At 47.3% G+C, this 10,462-nt stretch overlaps 2 protein-coding genes across 2 annotated transcripts in view; both read right to left on the reverse strand.

Moving 5' to 3' along the window:
* PAXBP1 (PAX3 and PAX7 binding protein 1) overlaps positions 1–4,871 on the reverse strand; it is a 29,581-nt gene extending 24,710 nt beyond the window's left edge. Inside the window, 4 exon segments of the mRNA XM_068418316.1 lie at positions 18–194; positions 2,414–2,542; positions 4,295–4,643; positions 4,645–4,871. Of these exon segments, the coding sequence (XP_068274417.1) occupies positions 18–194; positions 2,414–2,542; positions 4,295–4,643; positions 4,645–4,857 (868 nt within the window). The 5' untranslated portion in view covers positions 4,858–4,871.
* Positions 4,872–8,754: 3,883 nt separating this feature from the next.
* EPCIP (exosomal polycystin 1 interacting protein) lies at positions 8,755–9,429 on the reverse strand. Its single transcript, XM_068395553.1, has one exon. It carries the CDS (start codon positions 9,427–9,429, stop codon positions 8,755–8,757), a length of 675 nt encoding a protein of 224 aa, XP_068251654.1.
* Positions 9,430–10,462: the final 1,033 nt, after the last annotated feature.

Below are 10,462 nucleotides of genomic sequence, written 5' to 3' on the forward strand. Positions count from 1 at the left end.
ACATTACACTAACCAACCTGGACGGAGAACATTCAGTGATGACAGAGCACTTGAAAAAGCCCCACCAGCTTTTGGTTTTTCTTCTTCCTTCTCACTTTCAACTTCCATTTCTTCTTCACCATGCTCACTGTTTGCAGTCCCATCTTCTTGACCTATATCCTTAATCTGTCCTGTCTTTTCTAGTGGTGGTTCGACTGGTAAGACAACAAAGCCCATGCTTTACTCTTTTTATAAAGATCACTCAGAAGTATTTTTTAAAGTCTAACAACCAAAAGTAAAAATCAAATGAAAATGTTAAATGATAATTTTGTTTGAAATATAGTAAAATATGCCTTCTTAATTGTGATTAAATCACTGACATCCTCAAAATAAAATTTGACAAAGCAGACACCCCAACAACCACTAAACGTTCTACATATTGCCAAGAATTAAAAATGTGAGGGAATTCAATAATTAAGATCATACGTGCAACCTTCACACAGCCTCTTATGTATGTAATTAGAAAGCATTGCCTGTGTTACAAAAAATCTTTCCACAGGAATAGTCTCACTTCAAAAGAACCCTTTCATTTTCCTCTCGGGCTGGGTGCAATGTTACCCTACATTAGGTGAGTAACATACAGATACAAGCAGCAGGTACAAATATTATGTAAAAAAATCCATGTTAAATCCAGCTATTCAATCCAAGCTGCACATATCTCAGTTTTTAGAATTTAGCATTTGTTTAGAGAATCCAGACTACTGACTCAGTAGCAGCCATGAGGTCTTTGCACTATAACCAAAACAACTAGAGAGACTGCAAAACAGACAAACAGAACATAAGCACATGCTAGCCATGTGCAAAATGCAATTGTTTAAGGATCTTTGTGACAGAAACAAGAACTAAGATCCAGGTTTCCACAGATCACCTGAACATTAGCCACAGAAATGATCATTTCTGGTTTTGCTCATGTCCCATACCACTGCACAGGCAACTTGAAGATTCTAGTAAGAAAGAATTTGTGGGTTTTTAAAATGCAGGCAAAGCCTTTTCAAAATTTTTAAGTTTTTTAAAAGACTAATTTAATTAACTTAAAAAGGGGCAATTTTCTGCATGGGACCATGTTCAACTCTCACGTGCTTCAGCTATACCACTGCAATCTTTAGATCATAAGCCTCTCAGCTTGTGCTCATAGCGTTGTAGGTTATTATTCTACACAAAAACCTAACTGGAAAACGAATCATCACGCTTTACCAACGAGTTTCCCAAAAACCAATAGCAGAAGTATAACGAAATTGAAATCCCAGGCTCTATTACAAGCTCTGGAGAACTGTACATCACTGAAAGATCCTTCTGCTCAAACACTTTCATCCCGTCATCTTAATCATCAAGTAGACTCTAAGGTCTAGGTCCTGAAACAGGCAGCTGTTGAATAATTTACTTAATTACAAAGAACACCACTCTGCTCACCCCAAAATCTGCCTTCTCAAGCTGCGTTACAGGGACACATCCTGTCAGATAAGCACCAGACACAGTTCTAAACTAGTTTAATTCCTTCCTAATTCATAGAATCATAGAATAGTTTGGGTTGGAAGGGACCTTTAAAGGTCATTTAGTCCAACCCCCCTGCAGTGAGCAGGGACATCTTCAACTAGATCAGGTTACTCAGAGCCCCGTCCAACCTGACCTTGAATGTTTCCAGGGATGGGGTATCTACCATCTCTCTGGGCAAGCTGTGCCAGTGTTTCACCACCCTCACTGTAAAAAATTTCTTCCTTGTATCTAGTCTAAATCTACCCTCTTTTAGTTTAAAACCATTACTCCTTGTCCTTTCACAACAGGCCCTGCTAAAAAGTTTGTCCCCATCTTTCTTACAGGCCCCCTTTAAGCACTGGAAGGCTGCAATAAGGTCTCCCTGGAGCCTTCTCTTCTCCAGGCTGAACAACCTCAACTCTCCCAGCCTTTCTTCATAGGAGAGGTGCTCCAGCCCTTTCATGATTTTCTTGGCCCTCCTCTGGACCCACTCCAACAGGTCAATGTCTTTCCTGTGCGGAGGACTTCAGAGCTGGACACAGTGCTCCAGGTGGGGTGTCACCAGAGCAGAGCAGAGGGCTGAATTCAATAGCAAGAAACTCATCTGACATAACCTGAGCTGAAGTACAGAAGCTACTGAGGTGTACTGACAACTGTATAAGCAGCTGAGAAGTTTTATCCTTCTACATTCATTTCCACATGAGAAAGAATCAAAGAACTCTCTACCAGCTTCAGAGCAGCCTTTGTAAGATTCAAATGAACACATTTAATGCATGCTTTACTTCAGTTCTAAATGCTAAATCCTCTAAAAAGGCTAACAATTCATCTTGAAAACAAGTAATTTGTATTTACAATACTTAAGCTTTTCCATTACAACAGTTACTATTAGTTTTGCAGTTACCATCTGTTGGAGAATTGACCTCTGTTCTAACTTTTGATTTTTCAAGATCTTCTTTGTATTCTTTCTTCAATTGTTTTACAATCTTTTTGCTGTAACTTGATTTCTTCACTTTAAAAACTTCTTCCGTTTCTTTAAGAGAGAAGTTGGGAAACATTAGTCCTGCCAAGAAGTATACTTACCTATTAGATCTCTTAATTTTGCACCTAGAACTTAATACATGCCACTAACAACATAACTTACTATGACTTTACATTTGCACTGTTGCAACAAAACCACTCCCATATCCTTTCATGTGGACTCATGTCTACCTTGTCTTTTTATGGTCATTTTCAAGTGTATTCATCCTGCTCACAGCACAGTCACAGAAAAGCAAGGCAGAAGTAACACAAAAGTGTACACACATGGCCTGCTTTTATCTGACTGTAGTGATCTTTTTTTAAAAAAAAACAAAAAAAAAAAGCTGATCCTTCACTGTGACCACATATTTGGAAGAAAATGACACAAAGCCCCAACATTTTGGGTCAACAGGTTTTTCACAGCCACACACACACACAACTAATGAGTAAGGGAATGGCTGGTTTTGGTTGTACTAGCAGTTCAAATGCCTGCAGCACTACAACCTACCAAAAGGTATGCAGTAAGTTAAAGAACTAAATAGCACAGAAAAAAATCAAACTTTGATGTAGGAAATCCACAAGTGTTTATTTTTTTTCTAAGTTTATAGTGTAATTCCATGTTTCCCGTATTTCTGTCAAGATTTCAAAACACTACTCTTAGAATCCAAGTTCCAGTGATTACAAGAGAATTCCTTCTATGAAAATTCAAAAAGCACTCTAACTCTCCTGCTGACAAAAGGTATCACAAAAATAAGCTCCTCATTTTATTCACCCTGAGCTTCTGGGATGAGTTTGAGGAATGTTTTTTGGTCGGTTTTTGATCATTTTTAATACGTAATAACTATTACCCATAATCAGATTATCTGAGTGTGAATGGACCAATTCATGCTGGAATCCAGCAGAATTATTAGCAGAAGCACAGTACAAACACAACTATGCTATTTTTCCAAAAGCTGAGGTCCACAAACTGCTCAACCACTTTTTCCACTATTTGCGAAGGTTAATCTAATAAACCTTGCACACAGCTAGATGAACTAACTCTACATCAAAACACCAGTGGCTTCACATGGAGTTTGCTAGGACAACAGGCAGTCCGACGTGACCGGTGAACACCAGCCACGTCAGACGAAAACAAACTCAACACAAAGCCGCAGGAAAGATGCCCCTCAACCAGCACTGCTGGTTCTGGGGGGAGGCAGGAGGCGGCTGCGCAGGCTACCTGTGCACCTGCTACCGCACAAACCCAGGGCAGGCTAAAGCCTGCGCCCTGACCAGCAAGCCACCCGGCTGCAGTGACTGCAACACGGGTGCAACAGTCAGGCACCAGCAATACAGAAGCAGAGACAACCCACCCCGCCAAACCGGAATTAAACCCGCGGGACATCACCCCGCTGCTCCCCGGTGCTGGCAGCACGCTGGCCCCGCAGGAACCGGGCCGAGGCCCGGGAAGGGAGCGGTGCCGAAGGCGGCTGCGGATGGGGCGCTCCCTGCCCGCGCACCCCTGCACCCCCCCCGCACCGCGCCCCGGGGCTCTTCCCCTCTTATGCGACCCCTCATCACCCCCAAGTCACACGGGGCAACCCAACTGCCTTAAAAAATAAATAAAACAAGGGTCTCGGCTCTCCTGGGGTACAGGGGGGTTACGCAGACAATGGGTTGAGGCCCGGTGCAGGCTGACCAGCTCCAGGTCCTTTCCACCCCTGCAGGCTGCGAGCCAAAGGCCCCGCGGCCCCGGTGCCCGCGGGCGGGCAGCCCTCCGCCTCACCCTCTTCCTCGTCCTGGAAGCTGAGCAGGCTTGCCCGCGGCACCTCTTTATTCTCCCGCGGCCGCTTCTTCTCCTTGGGGCGCCCGGCCCCCGGCAGCCCGTTGCCCTGCTGCGGCGGCGGCGGTGGCGGCGGGGGGGGCAGGAGGGCGGCCGCCGGCAGAGCCCCCAGGCCTGCCCTGTCGCCTCCCATCAAGCCCAGCCCCAAGCCCAGAGCCGCGCCGTAGCCCGCGGCACAGGCGAAGGCCGCAGGGCTGCCGGGTAGGGCGAGGGGCACGCAGCCGGGGGGCAGCGGCAGGAGCCCGGTGCCCGCCGCCAGCGCCATGGAGGCCTCGCCGGGCCCTTCCCCCCCCCGACCCGGCCGCCGGCGCCGGCTCCTGAGGCGGCTCCTCGTCGCGCTCGTCGTCCTCCTCCTCCGAGTCATTCCGCTTCCGCACGTTCACCCTCCGCGCCTTGCGGAACATCCCGCCGGGCACCGACCGACCACCCGCGCCGGGCCTCTCAGCCACTGGCACCGCCCGCTCCCGCCACTCGGCGCCGCGGCCCAGGCCCGGCTCCCTGAGCATGATAGCCGCCGCGCCGCCGGCCACAGCGCCCCCTGCCGTCCGCCGCCAGCTGCCGCCCACACGCCAACGGCGAGCGGCCACCAGGCCATAGAGCCCTGGCGGAGACGGAGGATAGAGCGTGCGCGGCGGGGAGCGTAGAGAGCCGGGGCTAGAGCGGCCCGCCTCGCTACCCGCCACTCCCTCCCCCCCTTCCTTTCTCGGCGGCCCCCGCTGCCGCCATCTTGTGTCGAGAAACTAGCGCGGGGCAGTCACGTGGCCGTACAGCGCGCGAGCGGGGAGCGGGGCGGGGGGGTGTGGAAGGGCACGGTGACAGGCGGGGGGAGCGGGGTCGTGGCTGGTGTCCCCCAGGGGTAAGGGCGGGCGCCGAGCCTCGGCCTCCCCCTCCCCGCCCGTTGTGGGCTTGTTTCCCACGGCCAGCCTGGGCACGGCGGCAGCGGGCACCCGGAGAGGGTGCCCATACCCACGCAGCGCCCGGCTCCCGGCATCTCCTCGGCGGGCGGGGTGCTCGCCTCAGCCGGGCCTCGCTCCCCGGCTCTGCACGGCCTCCGCCGGAGAGCCCCTGCCCTTCCTGAGGAAATCCTGGCTTTTGGCTCGGGGGGAGGAAGTAACGTGATGGTCCTCTTCGCTAGCGCTAAATAGTAGCGACTTTCATGGGCCGAGCCCTCTGGGGTTGGGTTTCATCGCGGCTGGGGGCATCCTCAGGAGTCAGTGCAGCCGCCCCAGTGGCTGCTCTGCTGGCTAAAAGAAAAACTGTTGAGACTGGTGGCAGGTGCCAAAATCACTGGCCTTTTTAGAGACAGTCTCTCCAAGTACAAGTGTTGGGAACTGGAAGGACTTCTTTCCAGCCTTCCTGCCATATCAGGAGGGCCAGACTTCCTTGCAGCCCGTCTTTGCCAGCCACCTTGGGAGTCTGCCCAGGAGGAGATATGGGGGGCCTGGCTGGCCTGCAGCCCTGCACTGTGCTGCACAGCAAGATCTGTAGAAAGCATCGCATTATTTTTGTGCTGTTCTCAATCTTTATTAACTTCCCAAAGTCACACTGGTAGGAAGGAAAGCTGTAACTTTACAGGTCCTATCTCCATTTTTTTTGATACAAAAAAATCGCCTCAGTTTCCATTGATTGGCATATCCAATAATCATGCATCAAGGTTAAAGACTGGCAAATAGATACAGGTTGAGCCTGATACATTGAGAATGAAACCATTGTGTTTATATAAATATTAATTGCTATAAATATATGATCAAATGCCATAGGGTGTTGAGTGTGGTTAAGCGTTAGTATCTTACATTGGGATTTAAAACAGATTCACAAAATGACATAATTATTTCTGCAGAATGATGCTTAGTGTACCGCTGTGTGTAGTTTACATGCACACAAAATAAACCTCCACCAACAGAACTAATAAAATTCACAGCATATGTGGTATATGTTTTGTATGCATTGCTCTGCAGAAATTCTGCAAGCTTCTAATGCAGTACTTTTATATGGCAAAGCCATATAAAATTGAAATTGAGAGGATCAGGTTCTCGGTATCTGCTGGAGAAGAACAGGGGAGTTGAAAAGATCACTGCGATATTTGTGCTGTGGATTTCTGCTGCGCATGTAATTGAGAGGAGGATTTTTTCCTGATTCCAGGAAAATGTCTGCAGTGCTTACTTGGGCACAGGAATAAAAGGTCTTTTATGTCAGCCTTACTCAGAACACTACAGTGGCAAAAGTAACCGAAACTGTAATTTGCAGTGTTAGAAAGGCCATGGATGTATTAATCTCATGGTTTCTTCCCAACAAGGCCAGAATACATACACTCTCAGTTACTGCTACTTGTGTGGATTTTGAACAGTAACAGCAGCCAACCACTGCTGTCATGGCAATGGGGAAGCACTGTGTTATTCAGCACATTTCTTACTAGAGGGCAGCAGAGCCTCAGTTAGTGAATTCGCTGAAGCTCATTTAGGTTTGATTTTCCCAGATTTTAAAGAGAGGGTTGGTAACATTTGGAAATCAATATATTTGCATGTGCCAGCTCTATTTTTTTTTACAACACTATCCTGTGCAGGATTAGTAACTAGCTAGTTTGTGAAGGCAAGGTTAGTACTCCTGCACACACAGTTGGAGCATGGGATTCCTGGGTAGACAATATAAATTATTTGCCTGCGTCTGTAATACATTCCAGGCATGTAATGTGCTCAGAACATCCTTCCCCTGCCGCTGCCAATCTCTGTCAGCCCAGCTCCAGCTCCTAACCATTTTGTAACCTATGACACAATCGTGAGAGGTATCACTAGAAAAAATTGTGATTTGGGGAGAAGGCTTATGGTTTGTTGCCAAGGTGCTGACAAAGGAAACGTCATCTTTACAGCAGCTGATTTAATAGTTCTTTGATTGAGTTAAATCGAGTTCAATCCCCAGCCTTCAAACACCCGTGTGCTTAAATCTGTTAATTTGCCATTGCAAATAAACCCCATTAATTCAATAGTTACTGCATTGTTGGTTTCAGTGGGAAAGCTTACAGTAATGGAAGGTGTTCATGTATTTAAGTATTCTGAAAAACTAAGTTTTGTTTCCTAGAAAAACTGTTCCAGCATTGATTACATTTACAGAAAAAGTCTTTCTTTAAACTTGTTGAAGCAAATTCGTTGGTTTCTCAGACTCTTGATAGCCATTCCCCTTGGTACACATGTTTTATCCCAATGTCATGTAATCCTTTGCTGGCAATGCAAGACTGTTAGGAGTTGCTATTCCAAAGCCTTTATTGTACTATATGGATGGATCCCGGCCTTAACCGTATCTCATAAAATGCAAATCCTGCAGATATGGGCAAGGAGCAGACTTTGGGCTGTATAAGTAGTCCTGATATATGTTTTTCAGGGGATAGCAATCTTTCTCCTGCAACACGTCTGAAAATTGCTACATGTCTGCCAGAAGCCTGGCCTGCCTTATCAGCCGAGAGTCATTGGATGGGGTCTTTCTCCTTTCTCATAGGGGAGAACACGAGCAGAGCTTGCCATTAGCACAAAAGATGAAGTCAAGTTCCCTGCATTTGGGGAAATTGCAGGTGTCGGCACACCCAACGTGCAAGAGACAAGCCTTTCCCTGGGAAAAACACCTCTGTGAGCATAGTGTCTCACCTGTCAGGTGGCCTCTTGCCCAGTGCTTTCCCTTGATGCGTGCCATGATTTGGCAGAGAGCACAGCTTCCTGGTCATCCCCCAAACACACCTTCAGTTGTGTGCTCATGTTGGAGGCTGCCTGTGTAGCCCATCCTTGCTTCCGTAAGATGCTCTGTCACCCAGCCTGAGCAGAGGGTTCCCAGTTCTGACCGAGTACCAGAGGACAACTCAGCACTCCCAGCTTGAGTAACATATAACCACTCTCACCCCTTGAACGTGGCAGCAGTGGGCTGCATCCACAGGGGCACAGCCAGTAGGTGGAAGGAAGGGGTTACGTCCTTTGTCCTGGCACTTACTAGACTGCATACGGAGTACTGCATGCAGTTTTGACCCTCCTAGTGCAAGAAGGATATGGATCAACTGAAGTGGTCCGGTGGAGAGCCACCGAGATGGTCAGGGGCTGGCATATGTGACTGTGAGAAAAGTGTGAGGGAACCGGGCTTGCTCAGCCTGGAGAAGGGAATTCTTAGCTTACAATACATAAAAAGAATTTGTACCGATGCTTTCTAAACCAGTCATTTCACATTTCTTTGTTCTTTAAGAAAGCAGTTACTGAGTTAGTCTGATGAGTCTGTCTTACTTTAAACATCTCCTTGTAGAGTGCTATCACAGTCAGAACTATCCATCCCATAACAGCTCCTCCTGGCCAAACCAAGCAGACTTGGAGAGGTCCCATCTCTCTCTTAGCAGTTTGCCATGCCTCTGACTACTGAATATGTTCAATAACTCAGTAAATGAATGTTACAACATAGCTCTTGTTATCTGAGGTTGAGAAAACATCAGAGTACAGCAGGCTGGGAAAGTGCTCCGTGATACTAGAGACGTTTTCCACACTGTACGACTTCAGCAAAGAATATCCATTGAAAAGCGAGGTATCCAGAAAAGAAATATATACAAGCATTTGCCTGTCTTTGTTTTGCACCGCAAGTGAGTCTTCTTTTTTGTTGTTGCTGCTGCTGTAGATGGTTACACTCTGCTCTGGAAATCGTCCCTTGACCTTGTTTACCCGGAGCTTTCGAAGTCCCCAAATGGCCAAGTATTCTGTTGGGAGAGGAGTGGTGCCACAGAAGGACAGCTTCAAATCCCACACCCTGGTGAAGTTGAGGAGCATCTCCAGCACAGAGGTGTCTGTGAACCAAATGGTCAGGTGGCTATTGTAGGTAGTTTTTTCCATGGTAGAAGGCAGCACCGTTTTGCAATTGCACATCAAGTTTGCCAGGCAGTAATCACAATCGTGGATATCCGCTGAGCAGCTGCAGTTGCGAATTGTGTTTTCCTTGGTGAAAATTAGCGTATGGTTCTTCTGACTTCTCACAAAACTTTCAGCGATGTGTGTGCCAAGGAAGCCAGCCAAAAGGAGAGCCAGCCAAAAGGAGAACGCAGAGAAGGCTATTGGCTTCATTAGTACTGGTGCCAGGCTGCCAAGTGTCTCCTCCTTTTACTCAGTGAATTATGTCACTTGGCTTTACCTACTGAGGAAAAACAATTTCTTTATTATACTAAAGACCACTCAACAGTTAATATTACTTTGCTTTTCCCACTTATTATGTGTCTCATTATTCACAACCATATTGCAGTTTTGCAGCCCTGCGTTAGAGGGGAAGCACAGCTACACTGATTCAGAAAAATGAACTGTGATTCATGTTTGGGATTCTTCTTTCACTCCTCTTTTGCTCTAAAAGGTTTCATCTGCTTATTGGACAGCTTGGACACCCTCTTCTCTATTCAGGCAGCATCTCAGCCTGCCCAGCTGAAGGTAAGGACAGGACTTCTCCTCTTGTTTCTCCTTTCTGCTTTCTCTTTGTCTGCTTCCTAACAGGTAGGGGTGACAAATGACCCTGTTCTCCACTTCACTGAGTGAGGCAGTCTGAGAAGGGCTAAAGACAAGCATTTTGTTTTACACCTGAATTGCTCAGTAAGGGTTGTGATAACCTTCCCTTTAAACTGAGTGTGGGATATACTGGGCAAAGGGAAAGAAAGAAAGGGTGGGTAAAGGCAGAAGCACTGCTGGATACAGCACATATCCTTCTGAGCTATGTGTAATGCCAATAAAACCTGCTTTTGATCCATATGAAGCTACGTCTGCTCCAGCCTTAACCTGTGAGTTTTGAGGACCAAGGACCATCTCTCGCTGTGTCTCTGCACAGCAACTACCATAGGATAGATCCTGGCTTTGTTGGTTGCTCTGCCTCCCTTCATTTACCCTGGCAAAGCAAAGTAGCACCTCCACACATACTTATGACAATGGAGCAAGTTTCCATCCCAGCCATAGTCCACCTCAAATAGTTGAGAACATGTTTGGTGGGACTCTTGGATTCTCAGCTACCAGTGCTTTGGTTTTCAGAGCAGGGTTGGATCTTACCAGGAGCCTTTGGATTCTCCTGGCATATTATTAGATGATGGTACAAGCAACTATGCAGAATGTCTTTTCTCAA

This window comes from Nyctibius grandis, chromosome 2 (genome assembly GCF_013368605.1).
Source record: "Nyctibius grandis isolate bNycGra1 chromosome 2, bNycGra1.pri, whole genome shotgun sequence".
In the NCBI taxonomy this organism is placed as follows: domain Eukaryota; kingdom Metazoa; phylum Chordata; class Aves; order Nyctibiiformes; family Nyctibiidae; genus Nyctibius; species Nyctibius grandis.